The sequence below is a fragment of the Pelophylax lessonae genome (assembly GCF_965119305.1).
Source record: "Pelophylax lessonae genome assembly, chromosome: 11".
Classification (NCBI taxonomy): Eukaryota; Metazoa; Chordata; class Amphibia; order Anura; family Ranidae; genus Pelophylax; species Pelophylax lessonae.
This window is the reverse complement of record NC_138778.1, coordinates 149363434-149387993: the sequence shown is the minus strand read 5'-3', so window position 1 is coordinate 149387993 and position 24560 is coordinate 149363434. Positions and strand designations below refer to the sequence as shown.

At 50.1% G+C, this 24560-nt stretch overlaps 1 protein-coding gene across 1 annotated transcript in view; it reads right to left on the bottom strand.

Moving 5' to 3' along the window:
• NPEPPS (aminopeptidase puromycin sensitive) overlaps window positions 1-24560 on the bottom strand; it is a 217681-nt gene that overhangs the window by 110200 nt on the left and 82921 nt on the right. Inside the window, exons 3-5 of the mRNA XM_082271865.1 lie at window positions 20672-20749; window positions 1368-1489; window positions 1142-1249 (exon numbers count right to left, since the gene is read on the bottom strand). Of these exons, the coding sequence (XP_082127991.1) occupies window positions 1142-1249; window positions 1368-1489; window positions 20672-20749 (308 nt within the window). The remainder of the gene's footprint in view (window positions 1-1141; window positions 1250-1367; window positions 1490-20671; window positions 20750-24560) is intronic.

Below are 24560 nucleotides of genomic sequence, written 5' to 3'. Positions count from 1 at the left end.
ATAGCCTAGTAAAATAGTGTAGTTACTTCCTATAGCCTAGTAAAGTAGTGTAGTTACTTCCTATAGTCTAGTAAAGTAGTGTAGTTACTTCCTATAGCCTAGTAAAGTAGTGTAGTTACTTCCTATAGCCTAGTAAAGTAGTGTAGTTACCTCCTATAGCCTAGTAAAGTAGTGTAGTTACCAATATTAGTATTGTAACTAGTTACATTACTTAGTTACCAAAAAAAGTAATGTAGTTACTGTAATCAGTTACTTTGTAACTAGTTACCCCCAACACTGGCTGTAGTATACACATACGTAAAGGATTTGTAGGTGGTGTCCTCCAATGAAAAATGAAAGGAAGTGAAGATCACAGGAAGCATAAATAAAATAAAATAAAATAATGCAATAACTGCTCAATCTATCTGCTCACTATAAGCACATATTTTTACCTCATCTTCCCCCATCACCCTGGTGGTGATGGTGGAGGAAATGTGGATGCACAAAGCAAAATGACAAATCCCATACCAGTCAGTTATCCCAGTTTAACAGTTAACCGATTAAATAAAACAGCTTGCTTTTAGTTACTGTGCGCACTTGTGTCGTGTTGCATTCTTGCAAATAGGGAGGAAACAAATCTGTGCAAGTTGTTTACAAATGAGTGCTCCCAGATAACTGGAATGTAAGAGGTGTATAGAGAGATGAATTATTCACTCTACTTGAGTGATTTGGAAACTGCTTTTTATGCTGAGAGCTTCGCTGAATCCAAGCTGCAGCATCTGTGGAGTTTAGTCTGCAGCTGAGGCAAGCAGCGAGGTATGGGCAAGTGCAAAGATGTCAATCATGTGGCCAGAAGTAATGCAGCACCAGACACCCATATGCAAGCCCATTCACTGATAGTTATTCAAAAGTATAAAATTCAATTGAAACACAGGAGAAACATTATACAAGTGCAGCTGTGGACTTTAACCAGAATTGGCAAACCCTCAGCCTGATAACACTAACATTCTTTTAGGCCATTTACACGGTCTTATCTCTAGAAAGCAACCACACCATGACAGTCCATGTGAAAGTGATTGGATTTAATGGGGGGAAAAAAAACTATTTGTGAACAGCCAATATAGATTTTAAACTTGGTAGTGGAGTAAGCAGAAATTCTTACCATATTCGACAAAGCTACCCTATCCTTAGGGACAATGAGAATAACATCAAAGGTTGCTTTGATAGCAGGCTCATCCCAGCAGGGGAAAGCTCTTCGTGCATCTGTGGCCTGTAAAGAGAACAGATGCGTTCCATGTCACATTCATAATATTTGCAGCGCAGTACTGAGACACAGCAAGGCTGTTTGTAAGTTGCTCTAATCAATCCCTGGAGCCTTGTGTCCTTACCTCAAACTGAGTGACTGCAGCATAGCGCACCTCCCCAGAAGCTGTATTGTATTTACTTCGGTAGAAACCTTTCATTTTATCATTCAACTCGCCGACAAAATCTATTTTCAACATCCCTGTACCTGAAAATACATACATATATACACATAAAAAAAGGTAAAACTTACACTTCAAATAAGAGGGCAACATACTATATATTGCACGATGCTTAACATTAAAGTCTCTACTCAATTTAGAACCATAAAAAAAAAAAAAAGTCAGCAGCATAAAAAAGCCTGCAATTATCTGTAACAGCCAGAAATAATTATCTTCTGTGCCCCGCTCTATAGTTAAAAAAATAAATAAAATTTACAGATTGGTGACTTACACCTCTTAATGCTAAAGAGCCGAATATCTGGCAGGATTGGCCAGTTCAATTGAAACTGGAGATTCGGCCCAGTGTGTACTGAAGCTGGTCCGACAGAAGCCGGCCGAAGGGGCATGACAGAAAAAGGTCTGCCGATCAGCACCCTATTAGTGCTCTCAGGCAGTTGCTGACTGGTGAGTTCTGGCGGGGGGGGGGGGGGGGGGGGAGAGATCGCGGTACTAACATTGGGTTGTTAGTACAGCGGTTCCTCCTAAGCACTTAGGTTTTTTGTTTGTTCAGCCCACTGGGTAAAAACAAAAAAACAAAAACACAAAACTACTCTACTATTGTGTGCCAGGCTTAAGCCTTAAAAACGTTCATGTCCAACAGGATTGTCACAGAGGCTGATGCAGCTTTGTCCTGATGTTAGGGAAAGTAGGCCCTCTGATAAGATATAGATATAAACCCTTACGGACTATTCACCTGCTCTATGTGCAGTACCATCATTGTAAATGGTAAATGCCTTGCAAATGTATTCACCCCTTGATTTTTTTACCTATTTTGTTACATTACAGCCTTAAGTTCAATGTTTTTATGTGATTGATCAGAACACAATAGTCTAAGTTGGTGAAGTGAAATGAGAAAAATATATACATAAAATTATTTTTTAGAAACAGAAAACAGAAAATTGGCATGTGCGTATGCATTCACCCCTTTTGTTATGAAGCCCATAAAAAGCTATGGTGCAACCAATTACCTTCAGAAGTCACATAATTAGTGAAATAATGTCCACCTGTTTGCAATCTAAGTGTCACATGATCCGTCTTAACATATACACACCTTTTTTGAAAGGCCCCAGAGGCTGCAACACCTAAGCAAGAGGCACCACTAACCAAACACTGCCATGAAGACCAAGGAACTCTCCAAACAAGTAAGGGACAATGTTGTTGAGAAGTACAGGTCAGGGTTAGGTTATAAAAAAATATCCAAATCTTTGATGATCCCCAGGATCACCACCAAATCTATCATAACCAAAAATGGAAAGAACATGGCACAACAGCAAACCTGCCAAGAGACGGCCGCCCACCAAAACTCACGGACCGGGCTAGGAAGGCATTAATCAGGAGAGGCAGCACTGAGACCAAAGGTAACCCTGGAGGAGCTGCAGAGTTCCACAGCAGAGACTGGAGTATCTGTATATAGGACGACAATAAGCTGTATGCTCCAGAGTTGGGCTTTATGGCAGAGTGGCCAGAAGAAAGCCATTACTTTCAGCAAAAACTGAATTTTTGTAAAATCTTACCTGTAAAATTCCTTTCTCTGAGTCCTCCGACAGTCGCCGCCTCTTCATATTCGTCACATATGGGGTATTAGACTTTGCTCCGAAGGAGTAGCTAGGCAACAGAATATGTTAACAATAAAGCTTTAACATATCCCACCCTCAAGGGGTGGTCCCCTCAGTCAATACCCTCCTACTTCCTGCAACCATATCTCAGTTTTAGTGGAATAGCAGTAGAGTATACAATCAAACCCCAAAAGAGGGGCGGGGGCGGCGACTGTCGGAGGACTCAGAGAAAGGAATTTTACAGGTAAGATTTTACAAAAATTCAGTTTTCTCTTACGTCCTCCGACAGTCGCCGCCTCTTCATATTCGTCACATATGGGGACGTCCCAAAGCAGTGCAAACATGAGGGGTGGGAAACGCATCCGCGCCGAAAGGCAACGCAGTCTCCACATCAAAGAAAGGAACCTTACCAAAGGAAGGAAACCAGCTGGGCAACAGCAAAATTAAGTGCTCAACAGGAGCAACAACCCAGGAAAAGACAAAAAAACCAGGGGATACAAAACTTATCCCAACAGCCAGGAGTCCCCAACAAGGGACCCTAGGGAACAGCCGCACTAAGAACCTTGCGGCCAAAGGAAGCATCCGCCGATGCCTGAACATCCACTTTGTAGAATTTCGTGAAAGTGTGCACGGTCGACCAAGTCGCCGCCTTACACACCTGGGCTACAGAAGCCCCATGACGACAGGCCCAAGACGTACTCAGAGATCTAGTAGAGTGCGCCTTCACAGGCACAGGGGGAACCTTCCCCTGCAAAGCATAGGCCTGTTCAATGGTCTGCCTGATCCATTTGGCGATGGTAGAGGCCGAAGCCGCCATGCCCTTCCGAGGACCCTCTGGAAGAACAAACAAGGAGTCCGTCTTTCGAAAAGACTCAGTCGATTTAAGGTAAACCCTTATCGCCCGAACAACATCCAGAGAGTGCAACCTCACCTCCTTTGGATGTTTAGGCTTCGTGCACAACGAAGGCAAGACAATATCCTCATTAAGATGGAATTCCGAAACTCGTTTCGGCAGAAAAGAAGGATTAGGTCGCAGGACCACCTTATCCAAATGAATAACCAGGTACGGAGACTTGCAGGACAAAGCCGCCAGTTCCGACACTCTGCGAGCCGAAGTGATCGCCACCAAAAAGGCGACCTTTTTGGACAACATAGACAACGAGATCTCCCTGATCTGTTCAAAAGGAGCACGTTGTAACACAGAGAGAACGAGATTCAAGTCCCAAGGGGGCAGAGGATCCCGCCTCGGGGGAACCAGATGCCGCACACCCTGAACAAAGGTGCCAACCAAAGGATTGGAAGCCACGGGACGTTGAAACAGAACGGCCAGAGCAGACACCTGACCCTTTATCGTAGCCAGCGCCAAACGCTGATCAACACCCGTTTGAAGGAAAGACAGCACACGGGACACCGAGTACGTGCGGGGTGAAAACCCCCTGGACTCACACCAGGCAAAATAGGCCTTCCAAGTACGGTAATAAACCTTCCCCGAGGAAGACTTCCTTCTCGAGCCGCTCGGGCACTCCTGGTGCCCCCTTGGTGGTTGATGTAGGCCACCGCCGTGGCATTGTCCGTCTGCACCCGAACCGGGCAACCCTGCAGCCGGTCCGTCCAGCGATGAAGACAGAGCCTTATCGCACGCAATTCCAGAATGTTGATCGGAAGGGAAGACTCCCCCTCCGACCAAGTCCCCTGAGCGGACAGAACGCCCAGAACACCACCCCAGCCCGACAGGCTGGCATCCGTGGTGATCACCGTCCACGAGATCGGACGAAACGACTTGCCCCCGGACACCAACGGGGACTGGAGCCACCACAGAAGGTTTTCCCTGGTGCGAATACTCAACGAGATTTGAAGATCCAGAGATTGAGGTCGCCCGTCCCACCTGGACAGGATCTCCGCTTGGAGACCCCGCGTGTGAAACTGTGCGAAAGGAATCGCCTCGAAGGCCGAGACCATCAATCCCAGACATCTCATACACGTCCGCAGAGACGAGTTCGGAACGTCCCTGAGGGACCTGACTTCCTCCCGGAGAGTCCTGAGCTTGTCTTCCGGCAGGAAGACCTTCGCCTGCACTGAGTCCAGTATCATTCCCAGATAGGGGAGACGAACCGACGGACTCAGTGTCGACTTTGGAAAATTTATCGTCCAACCAAACTCTTGCAGAGTTTGCATTGTGACAGACAGGTCCTCCTCCAAACCTTGTCTGGTCGCAGACCGAACCAGAATGTCGTCCAGATACCCCAGGACAGAAATGCCCTGGGCCCTCAATAATGCCAGAACCGGTGCAAGCACCTTGGTGAAGACCCGCGGAGCCGAGGCGAGACCAAAGGGCAACGCCACGAACTGGTAGTGATCCTCCGCAATGGCAAAACGAAGGTACCTCTGATGACCCTCGAATATGGGGATGTGAAGGTACGCATCCTTCAAATCGATGGAGGCCATGAATTCCCCCGGAACCAGGGCAGCCACCACCGACCGCAGGGATTCCATGCGGAACTTGCGAACCCGCACAGAGCGGTTCAGAGCCTTCAAGTCCAGAATCGGACGAACCTTGCCCTCCTTTCTGGGCACGGTGAACAGATTGGAATAAAACCCCCGAAACCTGTCCCGATGAGGCACCGGGACCACCACTCCCTGAGCCCTCAGGTCCCGCACCGCCAGGTGCAGATCCCGCAGGCGCTCTGGAGACAGTTGAAGATTTGAGGGAAAAAATCTGCTCTCCGGCCGAGAGAGAAACTCGATCTTGTAACCAGATCGAACGATTTCCAGAACCCATCTGTCCCGCACACGGGCCAACCAGGGCTGAAGAAAACCGAGCAAGCGTCCCCCCACCCCAAAACTGGGTGAGGGCGCCCCTTCAGGCCGAACTGTTATGGGCTGCAGGTCCGGATTGGCCGGACTTCTGTTTCCCAGACCAGGGCTTCTTCTGAGAGCCTTGACCTTTGAACGGTTTGCCCTTGTAGTGCGGCCGAAAGGCACGAAAGGACCCCTGAGGGGGCCGAAAATTTGCATGCTTCTTCCCAGAAGCCCCCTTAGCCTTGGGGAAATGGGGCAAGAGAGTGCTCTTACCCCCGGTGATCCCCTTAATCAACACATCCAGGGACTCCCCAAAAAGGCGAGACCCATCATAAGGCAGATTGGCTAAGGTCTTACGTGAAGATTGGTCCACCGACCAACATTTTAACCAAACCAGGCGGCGAGACAACACCGCCACGCTGTGCACACGTGCAGCCAACGGAATCAAGTCCAGGTCCGCATCACACAGATACATGACACCCTGGTGGATCTGATCCACCATATCCAGGGTTGCCGCCGAGGCCGAATCGGCCACTAGGACGCGCCTAAGCATCTGCGTCCAACTTGCGATCGCCTGGGCCGCCATGAGAGAAGCAAACAGAGCCTTAAGCATAGAACCCGTAACAGATTAAGTATGACGGGCAAGAGACTCCAGTCTCCTATCCGTGGCATCACGGAAAATAGGGGAACCCTCTGCAGGAATCGCAGTGGCTTTGTTCAAAACCGCAATCGCATGATCCACTGGTGGAGGCACACACCACCGTTCATCAGTGGCAGGCGAAAAAGGATAACGCAGCTTGAATTTACTTGGTACCGCAAAAGGTTTGCGCAGATCGCGCCATTGATCCTTAACGGCACGCTGAAAATCAGCATTGCAGGGAAAAACCTGCGGCGTCCTGCGTTTTCTCTGCGTCCCATAAGCCACCAAGGCAGCGGGGGGACACACTTCGTCCTGCAAACGCAGCGTTTGCTTAATGGAAGCAATCAACTCATCCATGATTGCAAGCTCTTCAGGCGAGCCAGGGGGAGAATTATCGACCCCCTCAACTTCAGCCTCCACCTCAGACCCCACTAGATCAAGAGAGGAGCGGGACCCCGATAAGGAGGTCCCTGCCAGAACAGCCCCATCACCTTCACCCTCAGAATCAGAGGACAGAGCAACTCTGGGCCGTTTAGTAGATTGAGCAGCCACCAGCATCTGCACCTGAGCAGCAAGGCCAGCCACAATAGTGGCTAAATCCCCCCCTGGGGGGGAAACAGCGGTCCCCTGGCTTTCCACCAATACTGTGGGAAATTTGCCCTCCTGAGAATCCATTGCCCCAGTAATGCCAGACAACCAAGGGTTAACTGCCCCTTTTTAGCAAGCGCGGCAAGCGCAGCCCACCGCACCACACTCAAGCACAATGAGACCCCCACAGGGAATATGCAAACTGAACACAGGCAATGGATAGCAAGAACAGAAGGATAAAACCTGAGGAGACCCTCGCCGCTGCTGCTGCCTCGATCGGTGTTCCTGGAAAGAGGAAGTGATGCTGCCAGGGCGCTCTATGTAAGCCTATGGAGGCTACAAGAAAATGGCCGCCATGCATGTAAACCATGCGGCCGGAGCGGGTGCAGGCAAAATGGCGTCGTTTGGCGCCGAAAACGCCGCTCCACAGTGCATAAAAACACATATTACAATCCAATATAAGGATACATGTTAGATCGCCGCAGCGATCGCTGTATATGCCCAAACATGCCAAGAAAAAACATGCCCCACAGCACACAGCTCTCACACTGCCCAGCCTGACACACACAGTGTCATACAGCTCCCCCCCCCCCTTGCAGCCCACAGCATGCAGCCGAGAGATAGGGAGACAAGCAGTGTGAATAGAGGCAGGTTACACAGTCCCAGACTGACACCCCCCCCAGACAGACAGGTCCCCACATAAATACACTTACCTCACATGGCGTGGGGGACCCGCACAGGCGAACAAGCCGCTGCACATGAGGCAGGGAGAGTCGCAATTCAAGACGCACAAAATGGGGGTTAAGAAACCGCACGGCGTCCAGTGAGGTAGCCACCTCACCAATCATCCCTGCACCGAACAGGGATGGGTCGTTCACTATGCCAGGAGCGTTACCTGGCTGAACGCTCGATGGCAGACTGGGAAGCCACTGACCCACGACCTGCGACCAGGGGGATCAGCCCGAGACCCAGTCCGCATGATCCTCTTCGTCCGAAGAACTAACTAACGCTGACAAAATAACAGCTAATAAAAGGTAGAGAGAAAAAACTCAAACAAAATATTAAAAAGAAGAAAGTCTGGGACAGAAAGTCCCAGCACAGAGAGAGCCAGCCACTCCTGACAAGCTAGACATTAAAACTGAGATATGGTTGCAGGAAGTAGGAGGGTATTGACTGAGGGGACCACCCCTTGAGGGTGGGATATGTTAAAGCTTTATTGTTAACATATTCTGTTGCCTAGCTACTCCTTCGGAGCAAAGTCTTATACCCCATATGTGACGAATATGAAGAGGCGGCGACTGTCGGAGGACGTAAGAGAAAAACACAATTGCACGTTATGAGTTTACGAAAAGGCATGTGGGAGACTCCCAAAATGTATGGAGGAAGGTGCTCTGGTCTGACGAGTCTAAAATTTAACTTTTTGGCCAACAAAGAAAACGCTATGTCTGGCGCAAACCCAACGCATCACATCACCCAAAGAACACCATCCCCGCAGTGAAACATGGTGGTGGCAGCATCATGCTGTGGGGATGTTTTTCAGCAGCCGGGTCTGGGAAACTGGTTAGAGTTGAGGAAAAGGTGGATGGTGCTAAATACAGGGATATTTCTGAGCAAAACCTGTACCACTCTGTGTGTGATTTGAGGCCAGGACAGAGGTTCACCTTCCAGCAGGACAATGACCCCAAACACACTGCTAAAGCAACACTTGAGTGGTTTAAGGGGAACATGCAAATGTGTTGGAATGGCCTAATCAAAGCCAAGACCTCAATCCAATAGAAAATCTGTGGTCAGACTTAAAGATTGCTGTTCACAAGCGCAAACCATCCAACTTGGGCGGCACAGTGGTGTAGTGGTTACCCCTTTACCTAGCAGCAAGAGGGTCGCTGGTTCGAATCCCAACCACGACACTACCTGCCTGGAGTTTGCATGTTCTCCCTGTGCCTGCGTGGGTTTCCTCCGGGTACTCCGGTTTCCTCCCACACTCCAAAAGACATGCTGGTAGGTTAATTGGATCCTGTATAAAAAAAAATTGGCCCTACTGTATGTATGTGAGTTAGGGACCTTAGATTGTAAGCTCGAGGGCAGGGACTGGTGTGAATGTACAATGTATATATGTAAAGCGCTGCGTAAATTGACAGCGCTATACAAGTACCTGAAATAAACTTGAAGGAACTGGAGCAGTTTTGCAAGGAGGAATGGGCAAAAATCTCAGTGGTAAGATGTGGCAAGCTCAGAGACTTATCCAAAGCGATTTGGAGCTGTGATTGCTACAAAAGGTGGCTCTACAAAGTATTGACTTTAGGGGGGTGAATAGTTATGCACATTGACTTTTTCTGTTATTTTGTCCCATTTGTGGTTTGCTTCACAAAAAAAAAAAAAAAAAAAACACATCTCTAAAGTTGTGGGCATGTTCTGTAAATTAAATGATGCAAATCCTCAAACAAGGAACAAGAGTGAAACTCGATCTTGTAGCCGAACAGAATGACTTTGTGGACCCAATTCTCCTGTACTAGGGAAGTCAACAGGACCGGAAATCAACGAAAGGTGCACCCCCCCCCCCCCACCCTCAATATGGGTGAGGGCGCACCTTCGTGCTGAAGGAGCATTGTCCGTGGTTCTGGGAAAGCATGCTCTTGACTTGCCAGACCAGGTTTATTTGGATTCTCCTCCCGCCTGACACTCCTGAAGGTGGGAACAGAGTGTAAGGCAAGGAGTGGCATGAGTGCCGTAGCGGCTAGCTGGTGGTGTTCACTCCGTAGGTGGGTACAGCTGGTAGTCGCAGTCCTTTGAGCAGGGTGCAGTGGCAGCTTGGCGCCAAAGCGTGGGAGCAGTAGCCAGCGGAAGCCGGGCAGTGAGGTACCGAATCAGCAAGCAAGTCCAGAAGATAAGCCAGGGTCGATAACAGCCGGGCAGCGCAGTACAGGGTAAGCAGGCAGATCAGATCCGTTTACGCAAGCCAAGGTCAGGGTAGTAAGCAACAGAGCAGGAGCACGGGCAGAGGCAAAGTCCAAAGGCAGGCCGGGTCATACACAGATGAGTAGTAACGACAGATCAGGTCTCAGAACCACGGGAACAAGCTAAAGACCATTCAGCAACTGCTCACAGTACTAGAGCAGTTTAAATAGGCCACTGGGAGCCAAATGCTAATTGGTGAGTGCAGGTGTGCAATGTGCATGGGTGTGAGCGAAAGTCCGTACTGGCCTTCTGGTGGAGGAAATCCGGTTTGCCTTACACCTTGTCAGTTGACACTGAGGGATAAAACAAAAAAAAAAAAACCCCACTTATGAGAGATGAGAAAGAGGGCCCACGTCTATGACGAGGTTCCAAGCCCTTAGTAGCCTGCGGAAGAAAAGTACTTTCCTCGTGAAACCTTTAATGATGTCATACAGGGTAGCCCCAAACAGGCGATCCCCTTAAAGGGGAGATCAGTTAAGGCCTTTTCAGAAGTCTGATCTGCAGATCAGCATTTAAGCCAAAAGACACGCCGAAGGACCCCAGCAGAAACAGAGCCGAGCCTCTAGGGGAGTCGCATCCAAAGAGGCATCACAGATAAACTGCAGCACCTGAACCAGTTGGTCCGCCAGCTCAGCAAAGGCAGGGTGGAGCTGTTCTCCCTCCAAGTCACAGTGTAAAAGCCTAGCCCACTCGGTCAGAGTTTGTGACACCAGGGCAATGGTGAATATCAACCTTTTTTTTTGAAAATCTTTTTATTGTTTTAAACAAGTCAACAACATATAGACAAACACTGGTACAATAGGTCCACCAACCAGCCTCGCCACACACGGCATGCGCTGGAAACAGAAATGCATTCAGAGGGGGGCGCCCACGCAGGGGCTAAGCAATCACCGAAACAGCAGTCATAACTTATTAAAATCACGTTAAGGTACAAAAAATTATACACCAATACAGGGGACCCACCAGGCTTCAAACGAGGGGACCCCGCCGTGTCCCCCTGGCAACTAGCCATCGGCCGGGGCATCCCCACCCAGGCATTCAGCAAGGATCGGGATTGCGGAGTCCGCCAGCCACTTGGCCCAGACCCTATCGTGCTTCTTGGGGCAACCTCTGTGAGCATACGTATCCTTATACAATGGTATAACTGAATCCACCAGCGCCCTCCACCGCCGAAGCGGGGGGGGGGGGGGACCCCTGTCTCCAGTGAAGAACAACATTTTTCCTGGCGTAGAATAGAATGAGACCCAGGAGAGTGCGGTCCGCCACCCGGGGCAGCAGATCATCCAGCAGGCCCAGGAGGGCCAACCGCGGAGTGGGGTTGATCGATATCTGCAATATACCTCTGGCCGCTGCGAACACCCGCGACCAATAGTCCGCCAGGGCCGGGCATGTCCAAAAGATGTGTATAAAGTCCCCAGGAGTGCTGCCACAGCGCCAGCACTCCGGGGAGTTAGAGCCATGAATCTTATGCAGGCGATGAGGGGTAAGATACGCCCGATGTGCAATCTTCTATTGTACCATACGGGCCCTGAGCGAGATCAAGATCTTGAACGGGGAATCCCACATCTGCTGCCAGTCCTCCGCATCCAGCTCCGGAACATCCCGGGTCCACCGCTCCCGAAGACCCGTGAGCTCCGGAGAGAACACCCGAAGGAGGTGAGCATGCAGAACGGAAGCCGCTCGGTCAGAACAGTCAAACCGGAGAATCCGCTCCAAGTCCGACTGCACCGCCCCCCCCCCCCCCCCTGCGGAAATTGGGCCCTGAAGGCATGGGACAACTGCAGGTAGCGAAACAAGTGGGATGAGGGCAACCCGTGAGATTCAAGGAGGCGTGAGAATGTGGGAAAGGAGAGGTCTGAGGATAGGTCCGAGACCCTTTTAATACCAAACTTGGTCCAGGCGGCCGGATCCGGCAGAGAGTAGAGGTGAGGCAAGGTAGGATTGATCCACAGTGGTGCACTGGGGGAGACTGCGGTGTCGGGGTAGGCCTCCAGGGCCAGGCCCTGGCGCCAGGCTCTAATCATCGTCCGCATGGAGGAAGTCAAAGGATATGGAGCCCGGAGACCCCGGAAAAGCAAGTGTGTCAACGCCTCCACTGACCCCAGCACCGCAGCCTCCGTCACCACCGCGGAGTTGGAAGCGTCTGGAGACAACCACCACACCGCAGAGACCAGTTGGGAGGCCAAAAAATATTTATGGCAATCTGGGAAGGCGAGACCCCCCTGAGACTGAGGTCTCATAAGCGTGGAGAATTTGTACCTGGGAGGGCGGGAGCCCCACAAGGAGGAAGAAAAGAGCTTATTGAGATTAGCAAAAAAAGCTTTGGGGATCCACTGTGGTGAGTGGCGGAAGAGATACGTCAGTTTGGGGAGGATTTTCATTTTCACCAGGTTCACCCGCCCTAGCAGGGATAGAGGGAGGTTCTCCCATGCCTTCAGTTTAGCCCTGATATCCCGCACAACAGGGTCAAGATTCAGTGAGATAAAGGCCGTGGGATCTTTGGAAACTCTCACCCCCAAATACACAAAACTATCAACCCACTGAAGCTCGAGACCCGACGGGGCGGCAGCATGTGAAGCCCCATCGATCGCCAGCAGCTGAGACTTGGTCCAGTTCACCCGCAGGCCCGTGACCCTGGAAAAACCATCCAGGATATCCAGGGCCCCCCGGAGGGAGGGACCAGCGTCCTGCAGGAACAACAGAAGGTCATCTGCGTACAGAGCCACCCTCTCCTCCAGCCACGCCACACGCAACCCCCGAACCTCCGGAGAGGTCCGAAGTGCCTCAGCCACAGGTTCCATGGCAATGGCGAACAAGGCCGGAGAGAGCGGGCAGCCCTGCCGCGTGCCTCTGTACAGTGAAAAGGGGGCAGACAACCGGCCCCCAAGATGGATCGCCGCCCTGGGGGAACGGTATATAATTTGTAGCCACCGGATGAACAAAAGGGGGAATCCCATTCTCCTCAGCACTTCCCACAGAAAGGGCCATTCCACCGAGTCGAATGCCTTCTCTATATCTAGAGATGCCACCACCCTCGTGCCAGCATTCAGATGCTGCGTCTGTAGATTCGTAAACAACCTGCGCAGATTAATGTCCGTAGACCTGCGGGCCATAAACCCAGTCTGGTCCTGGTCGATCACAGAGGGGAGGATAGGCCGAAGCCTGGAGGCTAGGATTTTGGTGAGGATTTTTAGATCGCAATTAAGTAAGGCGATCGGTCGGTAAGAAGCACATAATTTAGGATCTTTAGGGGCTTTGTGAATTAAGATGACATGGGCTTCTGCCATAGAGGGTGGCAAAGAGCCCATCTCCAGACAGTCATTATATAATGCTGCCAAGAGAGGGGCCAGAACTCCCACGTGAGTGCCATAAAATTCAATAGGTAACCCGTCAGGGCCCGGGGCTTTGCCCCTAGGAATGGACCTAATCACCACCTCCACCTCCTCCGCCGTGACCGGCCGAACCAGACCCACACGCTCCGAGTCAGACAGCCAGCCCAGAGCCACGGGGTCCAGAAGCCCCCGCAGGACCTCCGGGCCGAGGTCACCCGGGAGGGTAGTATCATATAACCGTGAGTAGAAAGTCCGGAACGTCTCCAGTATCCCCGTCGGAGAGGTGATCGCCTCCCCCGTAGGGGAGGTAAGTTCAGGCACCAATGTGAGGGGGGTATCATGATGAGACATGGTGGCCAGCAGCCTCCCATTTCGGTCCCCGTGCTCAAAGAACCTCTGCCTAGCATGATACATGGACAGCCTGGCGACCTCAGACAAGTGGAGATGCAGGTCCCGTTTGGCTGCCTGCAACCCCTCAAAGTTGACCGCCGAGGGGTCCCGAACGTAACGGCCGGAGGCCTCCTCAGCCGCCGACTCCAGGGTCGTCACCGTAAGTGCCTGGCGCACCTTGACAGCTTTGATGGTCGACATGTAATGACCTCTCGTAACCGCTTTGAAGGCATCCCACACCATCCCGGGAGAGGACGTATCCGCATTGATGTCCCAATACTCACGAATCACGGACGGGGTCTGAGTCACAATATCAGGGTGCTCGACCCAATGGGCGCCGAGACGCCACATGGAGCCGTCACGATCACACCCCGTTCGCAGGACGACCTGCAGGGGACTATGGACCGACAAGCCACTGGGGAGGTAAGAGACCCCCTCCACATCCAGCAACATCGACGGATTGGCGAAACCATAGTCAATCCTGGACGCCGTTTTGTAAGTGGCCGAAAAACAGGAGTAGGCTCGCTCCTGAGGGTACTTCCAACGCCAAACCTCCTGAAGCCCCGCGGCCTCAGCCCAACGGAGAAGGTACCCGGAGAAGGTCTTGGGTGGCACAGGTCTATCCAGGTCCGGGGAGAGGATGGCATTGAAATCCCCCAGGAGAAGCACCTTGGCAGGACAGTACTTAGAGACTCTTTCTAGGACGGTGTAGAGGACCTCAGCTTTAAACGGCGGGGGCACATAGATACCCGCCACCACGTACCTCTGTCGCCACATCGTGAACACCAGTACCACATACCTACCAGAGGGGTCAGTATGTACCGCCTCCACCTCGCAGGGCAAGGATTTCCGAATCAGAATGGTGACCCCTCTGGCATACGTAGAATAAGAGGCATGAAAGGACTTTTGTACCCATGGCCTTTTTAGTGAGAGAAGCTTGCTGCCCACCAGATGAGTCTCCTGCAGAATCAGAATGGAGGGGCTATAACGTTGCAGGTATTGAAATAGGAGAGCCCTCTTGAATTTGGAATTAAGGCCCCTAACATTCCACGAAATCACAGAGAAAGTGGACAATTTAGAAGACGCCATCATGTAACATGTGGAATGCGAGCACCCCCGAGGGACCCCAATCAGGATAGGCACCCAGGGAGCAGCAAGGCCTAGCAGACCATGTACCAGATAAACACATACAAAACAGAAAGAAAAAAACAAAAACAAGCAGTTCTCCAGGGGGGAGAACAAAACACCCCAACATAGTATCTTTACCCTACTGTACCCCAGCCCCCTCCTAACAGTGGGGGGGACAGGGGACAGTTTGAACCCCGAACAAGAAAAAACGGTGCAAGCAGGCTCAGCCATCAACCAGCCGAGCCCCTCGTGGGAGCAGGAGCGGGAGCAGAGGCCCGGGCCAGAGTTCTGAGGGGGGTCAGTCCACGACAGTCCGCCAAGGGGACCCCCAACAACGTCAGTTCAAAAAGATCCCAGGAGGGAAGCGGCACTCCCGGTGAGTCTTCCCGACGTCAGTCCTGGGCATGGCTCCGATCCGTAGCAAGACAGGATCCCGTGCTATAGGGCAAAAAACGGCCGGCACCGACCAACAGGGGAGAGGAAGTGGGAAAGGGGGGGGGGGGGGGGACCGTGCCAGTTCAAGGAGACTTGCGGATGTAGGAGCAACCGACAACCAGTCTCAGTCCGGGACATGGGGAAGGATCAAGGGGGGGGGACAGTCACAAGCCCGGGCAGACAAAAAGGAGAAGGTGGTCAAACCTGCAGGTGTAGGCATCCAGGGGATCAGGAGCACCGCGACCGGGCACAGGACCCCCGGGGGAGATCAAGCAGGGAGGTTAACGGACGTCAAGCCAGGCAGCCGCCGCCTCCGGATCCTCAAAAAAGCGCGTGCGATCTCCATCTATCACCCGCAATCGGCTAGGGTAAAGCAGGCTAAACTTGATCCCCTTCTCACGCAGCCGCCTGCGGATGTCCGTAAACATACGCCGTCTTCGCTGGACCTCCGGGGAATAGTCGGGAAACAACATGACCTTGGCATTTTCAAAGCGGAGATCCGGCTTCGTCCTGGCAGCGGAGAGGATGCGGTCTCGGTCCCGGTAATTCAGAAGTCGGAGCAGAAACGGGCGGGGGGGGGGGGGCTCCCGGGATCGGGGGCGCCGGGGGAACCCGATGTGCACGTTCCACCACGAACGTCGGAGGCATATCCCCCAAATCCAGCAAGGAGGTGAGAAACTGCTCAGCGAACTCCGCAGGGCGGGAGCCCTCTGCCCGCTCTGGTAGGCCCAGGATCCGGATATTATTCCTCCGCAGCCGATTTTCGGTGTCCTCCGCCCGATCTTGCAATGCCCGGACCTGCAGTTGGAGGGCATGAAGATCCCTGGAGTCCGCCCGGGTTGAATCCTCTAGCTGGGAGATATGGTCCTCCGCCTCCGACATTCTGGACCGAAATTTATCTAAGTCGTGGCGGATCAAGCTGATATCTGTCGTCATGTAGTCCATCTTGACCGTAAGTGTGTCTTTGCAGACTTTAATGGCCTCCAGAATGTCGGATGGGGACAGATCCTTGCTTGCCCCTGGGCTAGGAGCCTGCTGAGAGCTAGCTGCCATCCTGGAGATGGAAGACCTCGTGGGCAAGATGGCCGCGCTGGAGACAGGACCCGAAGCACCGGACTTCTTACCGGAGCGGAGCTTCCCCGGAGACAGCGGAGGAAGCCGCGTGGATGTCCCCCGTCTTCTGGAACCCAGGGTGCAGGTAAGTGGGGTGCCGGAGCTGAAAAAAGAGAGGCTGGAAGAAGATAATGATCACTGAGGACCGGAGCTCAAGCACTGTGCGACCGCTCCGCTTCACATCCCGGCCACGCCCCGTGAATATCAACCTTAATGCCGAACCAGCTAGAATGTACATATTGCGCGCCATAGCCTCCGCATTCCTGTCAGCCAGATCCTTAAAGGCAAGAGACTCTTCAACCAGGATCATGGTTGCCCACCACCGGTGGAAAAGTCCACTTCTTAAGAGACTCCTCATAGGGATAACGCCAAGTAAATCACTTAGGGACCCCAAGGGGACGCTTTGGTCATCCTCACTCTTTAGCGACAATTCTGTCAAAATAGGCAGGGAAAGGAAACACCTTTGCCACTCTGAACGGCTTGTGAGTGCTAAAGGGAACCTGCGCCTCCATCTTAAAGGTCTCACGCAATCTAAGCTCTAATCAGTGCTTCCACCATTGCCTTTTCATGCGCAGTTGCAGATGTGGAGGAATCATCCTCACTATCTGAGGCTTCCGGGCCCATGGTCGCTGACCCAGCAGGATGACCCACGTCCACGGCTGCCGAATCAGATTCAGGATCTAATGAGACAGGGGAAGGCGGGGGTGCTTTTTGCTGGGCAGTTGCCAGAAAGCCACCTCTACCCAGGATACAAAAGGACTCCAGGACCACCGTTAGTGCATCGATGGATGGTTGGGACCCGGAGGGCACCGCAGCCTCAGAGAGGGAGTAAGGTGTGGAGATGTGGGTCAAAGACTCCATGAGTCAGCAGGGGGACCCCACAAAAGTGTAAACACTGCAAAGGGACAACTCTCAACATGCTGGCAGCACCACCCGGGCGCCAGGCACAAAGCACCAAGCGATCCTCTGCAGAGAGGGAGGACCCCACCAGACTCACCACCCAGCAGAAACAGGCACCTGCAGCATCCAGGATAATCTGCACTCCAGGGGTGGCGATCAGGAAGCAAAAGGATCCAGGAGTCAGCACCAGGTGATGAGGAGGGGCTCCCACTGCCGATATCGCCACCCACAGGGCTCAACTGTCACGACCGCTATTTTCAATGGCAAACAACCGCAAAATGGCCACCGGACTACACAAACATGGCCGCTGTGCATAGAAACACACAGGCTAGAGCCAAATGGTGGCACCGCACGGTACCATGAGGCTCCCAGGAACCAAGGAGGGATCCCTAGGCCTCAAGAACAGACTCTAGGAGAAAGAGGGGCCCTTGCAGAAGCCCCCACCAGGTACAAATCCCCCCCACCCCCGCAAAGCTAATAATCCTGTCGCTGGCTGCGCACCCCGACCCCCATTGCCAGTGTAACGCCCTGTCCCCACCCCAGGAGGTAGGCTGATGGGAAGGAGGGGAACCCAGGGGTCTGACTGTCCCAAGCAGGGGCCCACGTCCACCCCAAAACCCTCCATGGGGAGCAGGGGGGATAACTGCCATACCAGGAACCAGGCAGACACTGCTCCAGACAAAACCCCTTGCCATCGAAATGGGGGTTTGCCGACCAGGAGGAACATTGACTCGGTCCGAGACCCAGTCTTAACCACTTAAGCCCCGGAAGATTTTACCCCCTTCCTGACCAGGGCCCATTTTGCGATTCGGCACTGCGTGACTTTAACGGACAATTGCGTGGTCGTGCGACGCTGTACCTAAACAAATTTGGTGTCCTTTTTTTTCCCACAGAGCTTTCTTTTGGTGGTATTTGATCACCTGTGCGATTTTTTGATCATGCGCTATAAACAAAAACAGAGCGTCAATTTTGCAAAAATAACAATATTTTTCACATTTTTTTATATGAAATTCCCCAAAAAAATGTAAAAAACTAAAAATTTTTAAAGCTTTAGGCCAATTTTTTTTTAAACCATATGTTTGGTAAAAATCGCAAAAAGCGTATTTTGATTGGTTTGCGCAAAAGTTATTGCGTTTACAAAGGGAAAGATTTGTTTTTTTTTTTTTTTTTTTACGTGTAATGGCGGCGATCTGCGATTTTTTTTTGCGGGACTGCGACATTGGGGCGGACAGACCGGACCCTTGACTAACATTTGACACTTTTGGGGTTACCAGTGACATTTCTACAGTAATCAGTGCTATACATATGCACTGTTACTGTAAAAATGACACTGGCAGTGAAGGGGTTAACTTTTGAGAGGGAGGGGTTAAGTGTGTCCCTAGGGGCGTGTTTCTAACTGTGATTGGCTGTGGCTTGATGTGTAAGAACAGTGATCCTACATAGCAGAACCGTATGATCACCATTCTACACTTTGTTTACATTAGCCGCCTGCCTTTCTTCCGGTGTAAAAGACGATCGCGAGAGCCCGGCGGACACACGCGCAGGAGAGTCCGTGACCGCGCGGGAGTGCGCCTCCGGCAGCGCACGCTCGCTCCCTATATCCTCACAGGCTAGCGTCGTAGCCCTACGTCGCTTTGCCTGTGAGGGGCTAACCGCCGCCGTAAATAGTTGTGCGGCGGTCGGCAAGTGGTTAAGTAACCTCACGAGGTGTTTAACTCGTAGGCCTATTCCATCCGGTGGGGCTATGTCGCGGCCGACCTAGCGCGGAGCTGATGTCTGCGCGCACTCGCTGGCCAGATTGGGGTGACCACTGGATCTAGATTATCCAGCCCAGTCCAGCAGTTGATTGTAGATCTCACAGGAAAAAAAAAACAGGAGAAAAACATTTTGACCCAAAAGGAAAAAAATTGCCAGAACCAAAGATCCCAGCAAGGAACTAGGTCCTTACTCCTGATTAGGCAGGAAAAAAAAAAAAACTGAGGACCTATAGCAGTGGGAAGGAGTATACCCCCCTGGGACTGTCCACAGGCATAGCCAGATTTTTTGCCTAGTGTCCTACTCCTGTAAGGGGCAGTAAAACCCAATTGTAATAAAGATCAGGAGCTGTGTCCGGCAATGAACGAAAGAAAATAGATATTTTTTTTTTGTGACTCAGCATAAAATCCCTTTCTCCGAGTTAATTGAGAGACACACCTGCTCTTCATTCTTGACCATTGGGGTTCTTTTGACCCCTCCATTGCTTCCTTTTGAGAATGTGGGTAAGGGCAAAAAGAACCCCAATGGTCACAAATGAAGAGCGGCTGTGTCCGTCAATAAATGTAAGAGAAAGGTGGTCTGAAGAACAGTGTTGTGCATCGCCCAAATTTCAAATTCTCTTAGAGCCGGTTCACACTACTCCGACTTGTTAGGCGACTTGGTCACCTGACAAGTAGCTCCCCATGCTGTGCAATGGAACCGTGCTAATCAGAGCTACTCAAGTCGCTCCGACTTAGAAAAAGGTTCCTGCACTATTTTCTGGGGAAGTCGGAGCGACTTGCATTGACTTCTATTATGAGAAGAAGTCGTTTGCAAGCCGCGATGAAGTCGTGCTGCATGTGCATGGGCGACTTCAAAGTCGCCCAAAGTCGGGGCGACTGAGTCGGATTAGTGTGAACCGGCTCTTATAGGAGAATTGGACGGCACTGAAGAACAAAACAAGGAGCATATGAAAATGAAGACACCCAACAATCCCACAAGCACTTAAAGAGGTAAATGGGAAATGATTTTTTACACAAGAGTTTAAACAGTAGGATACTTGGCTTAGTAAAAACTGTGAAAAGCAAGGACATTGACTTTGGTTTTCTTAGAGAAGACCTCCTGGGCATTCCACAATGGGGAACATGGGAGAAAACGGGAGCCAGGATAGACATTCTAATGAGTGCCATGGGTAGGGTGTAAGGAAGACATGTTTTCCAGATCATACCCGGATTATGGCTACTCATTTAATCAACAGGGTCAGGGGGGACCCTTTAATAAGTTCAAGGTAGCAGAAACGACAATGAACTTATAACAGAAGGGGATGGAAAGGTCGTAAGGCTTACTGAGCTGGCCAGCTGGTATCATTTCAGCTCTGAAGTAGGCTTTATTAATCTATACTACAAATTATCTAGTTTGGCAAATACTGACAACGCACTGATGACATTGGAATACAGCCTCACACACATAAACACCCCTATAAGTACACCAAGTGAGCTCTATTAAATATGGGAAGCAGTTTTATACCTACTTAAGAAATGCATTCTGTAAAAAAAATAAAAATAACATTTTTAGTGTACGAACAGAGTTTCCACTTACCCTTTTGTAGGGTGCTTGGAAAAGACAAGGTCACCTTCTCATCTTCATTCTGGTAATTAAAACCTGTGGCATGAATTTCTGCAATATGAAAAAACAAACTACTTAAGAGAGGTCAAGCACATTTTCAGACATCACACGGTGTCAAATCATATTAGGTATACTTGTCTATATTTGCCCTAATTAGTCAAACTTTCAGACTTCAGATATGTAGGATTCAGACTGATTTTCTTTTTTGGACTAATGTGGACCCCCACCCCCCCAGCAACAACTTTGAGAAATGTGTACTCCAATATATGCAATATGCTCCAATCCAAACACAGAAAGGAACACACTGAAAAAAAATTATCAAAGGCTAACTGAAAATACAACATTTAAAACACACCTGCATTGAGATACCCAAGGACGCTGTCATTGCGTTGCGGACCTCCCCTTCTGAAAAAACTAGCTTTGGCTGCATTTCTGACCCTCTTGCTGCAACTCTTCTACTCACTTACCTAGATCTGCATACTTGTGTTGGCTCAAAGTACTGAAGCCAGTTGACTGGCATAACAGTCAAGCTATATACAGTATTTCTCAAGAAAGAGAAAGATTTAAATAAAAAGGTTTTAAAACAAGGCACTATTAGGGCTGTGTACATATGGGTGTACGAAAAGAATTTATTTTTACATTGGAGAAATTAGCATAAAAAAATGCTTGAACTGGCGCTCAATGTGTACGGCACAAACTATTGTGCTAGTGTTTACAATACATTTGTTCTTGCCACTATACTGAAAATGTGTGTATGCATCATTTATGTACCAGTGCATTTCTTTTTGAATACAAATCTAAAAAACACATCAATTGTGCATACACACATTGGCTAACATCGAGCTGCATTGAGGCATTAAAAGGGAAAAAAAAAAATGCCTCTATGTGCATTAGGCCTAACTTATTAATGCCTTGTTTAAAAATCTTAAAAACTTTTTTAAAGAACGATTTACACGGGTGTGTATGTCATGCAAAGCGTGTTTGTCGCCCAAAAAAGCTCTGTTCCTTTTAGGGTGACAAAGCTTTGTGCATTTTTCCTAATGCGCATTTTGCGGTGTCATTCTGTCACACAATTGTAGCAAAACTGCATTAAAAATAATTGCACACAAATGCAAGTCTTGCCATGATTTGGAATTGCAGGTGGAATCGTGGCAACTCTGCCCAAGATTCCAAATTGTTTAATGTTAACAATGCTTAAATGTATCCAAAAGATTAAAAAATTACATCCTTTCCCTACCGCGGGATATCCGCTAATCCTTATCTTCACTACTTACAAATAATCACCTACCCTTACATCATACTGAACAGCAGCACACATTACACAAACATGAGAAAAAGCTCTAATTGTATTATGGATGCGAAGAATGGTTTTCCTAGATAAAGACCATGCCCAAAATGAGACGCACTGTATAAGTAACCACACACAATATTTGCACATATATTTATAATAAGGGTACCATAAGAAGGCATGTCATTTTTATTTTCGTAAAAACCCTGACAGCTAGAGACTGTGCTACGGATACACAGAAGATGACTGACCGGTCAGTCCTGCTGATTCCAGCAGGAAAGCAGCTTTAAAGTGGTTGTAAACCCACCTTAACTTGCACCTATAGGTAAGCCTATGATAAGGCTAACCTATTGGGTACTGTAAATATCTCCTCAACTTGCACTATTTAGGAGATATTTACATTGCATGCAGCTGATGACGTCATCGGCACATGCGCTCAGAAGGAATGCCTTCAGAGCCCTGTGCCGTGAACGGCGGCTCATGTTTGCATGCACTTGAGTGATGTCAATCAATCAGATGACCGGAGGACGCAAATCAGGAGGGCCGAACATATCGGCCATGTCACCGGTGAGCAGGCGGCACTGCGGGGGCTTCGTTCTAAGGTAAGCATTTCATAATGAGCTAGTATGCGATGCATACTAGCTCATTATGCCTTTGTCTTTTAGGGGTTTTACTACCTCTAATATCAAAGCTAGTATGCAGGCGCTTTAATTCTAGTCTTAAAAGCAGAGCTCCAGTCCAAGTAATTTTTTTTTTTTTTTAATACACTGCTGCAATTTTGGTCACTTTATCTGTAACATTACTATAGTATATACAGCGTAGTCCTTTCAATTTATTTTTAAATAAAAAATACATACCTTGATCTAGGAAGCTGGCAGGGTCTCTGTCCACTGTGGGCATCTGAAGAGGGTATCTCTTTCCGGGATTAGGTGCAGCTGGCTACCCAGCATGCACCTTCTGCCACCATGCGGCACTCCTTCCTCCTGACATGTTGCCATAGCAACTCCTCCCGTTCACGTCATTTCAGGTCGGGAAATAGCGCGAGATTGCGGTATTCGGCGACTCCTATGGACTGCTGGGATACAGGACAATGATATCCCAAGTGTCCATGGGAAGCGCCTAATGACGCAATCGCCTAGGTGGAGGGATTCAATAGTGCTCCAGAAGATACTTAAAGGTATTTAGAGGAAAAGAAAAAAAAAAAGTTACCGTTTTACAAAGAAAATGGGGATGGGCATTTGATTTATTGCATCTTAAATAAATGAGTGGAACTCCGCTTTAAAGCAAAATTCCAGAAAAAAATAAGAATAAAATGATTAGCAATATTTACTTTTAGTCCAGGGCTCTCCCCACCCCACAGTACCTTTTTCCCCCATTACAAGATGCCCTCAGTCATCATTCAACCCAATTCTGTATCCTGGACCTGCTCCTGCCTGTGACTGGACAGCAAAAGTAGCACAGAGATGAGCTCATCTGACACTCTATTTTCATCTCCTATCAGCATGCTCCTTCTCAGCACATGAACTGATTGGCTCCAAGGCTTCATACTCTCTCACTACAAGTCCTACTAAACAGGACTGCAAGAGACCGATATCCAATCCAACAAACTTACAGCGTTTGCATTTAAAAAACAAATGCACAATCAAAATTTCTCAAAGGAGAGGTCAGCGATTGAAATCCCATACTTTTCTCATGTTGGGATCCACCCAGATGCCTGACCAGCTGCTGGCTCAGCCTCTCAACACACTCCTGAGAGCCAAAGCTAGCCGCTTCCATCCCCTTCACAGCCCGACGCTCAGTGCTAGAGGAGTAGCACAAAGAGCAGTGACTGTCACAAGCTCTCTGCCCACTGAAGACCAAGCAATCAGTGGTCTTTCATCCAGTGGCGGAGCCAGAGGGTTAGCTGGGGTGTCAATTGACACCCCAGAAAAAGTCCCTGCCACCCCTGTTGCCACCCCGATCCAGGCTGGCAGCGGAGGAATCACAGGCAGTGGTGGGATGGGATCAGCCGGTTCGCAGAACCGGCTGATCCCTCTAAGCTGGCGGCCAGGGTCAGGGAGCAGCAGAACAGTGCGTCCCGAAGCCGAGCCCGCCCATTCTGTGACAATAGCGAATGAAAATTCGCTATTGTCACATGGATCCTCCTCCGGCCAATCAGGGAGCGGGTCCTCCCGCTTCCTGATTGGCCGAATGGCAAATGCCGTGCCATTGGTCGAGGAGGCGCCGGCGGGAGGACTGAGAAGATGCAGGGAGCCGCGGACCGATGATAAGCTGCTGTGATGACCGTCCGTCCGTGAGGTAAGTAAGCCGGTCTCATGGGGGGGGGGGGGGGGGGGACGACGCTGGCACTCTGCAATGATTGCGGGCAAATGCTGTGGCACTCTGCAATAATCATTGGGGGCAAGGCTGTCTCACTCTGCAGTAATCATTGGGGGCATTGCTGTGGCACTCTGCAATAATCATTGGGGGCAAGGCTGTCTCACTGCAATAATCATTGGGGGCAAGGCTGTCTCACTCTGCAATAATCATTGGGGGCATTGCTGTCTCACTGCAATAATCATTGGGGGCATTTCT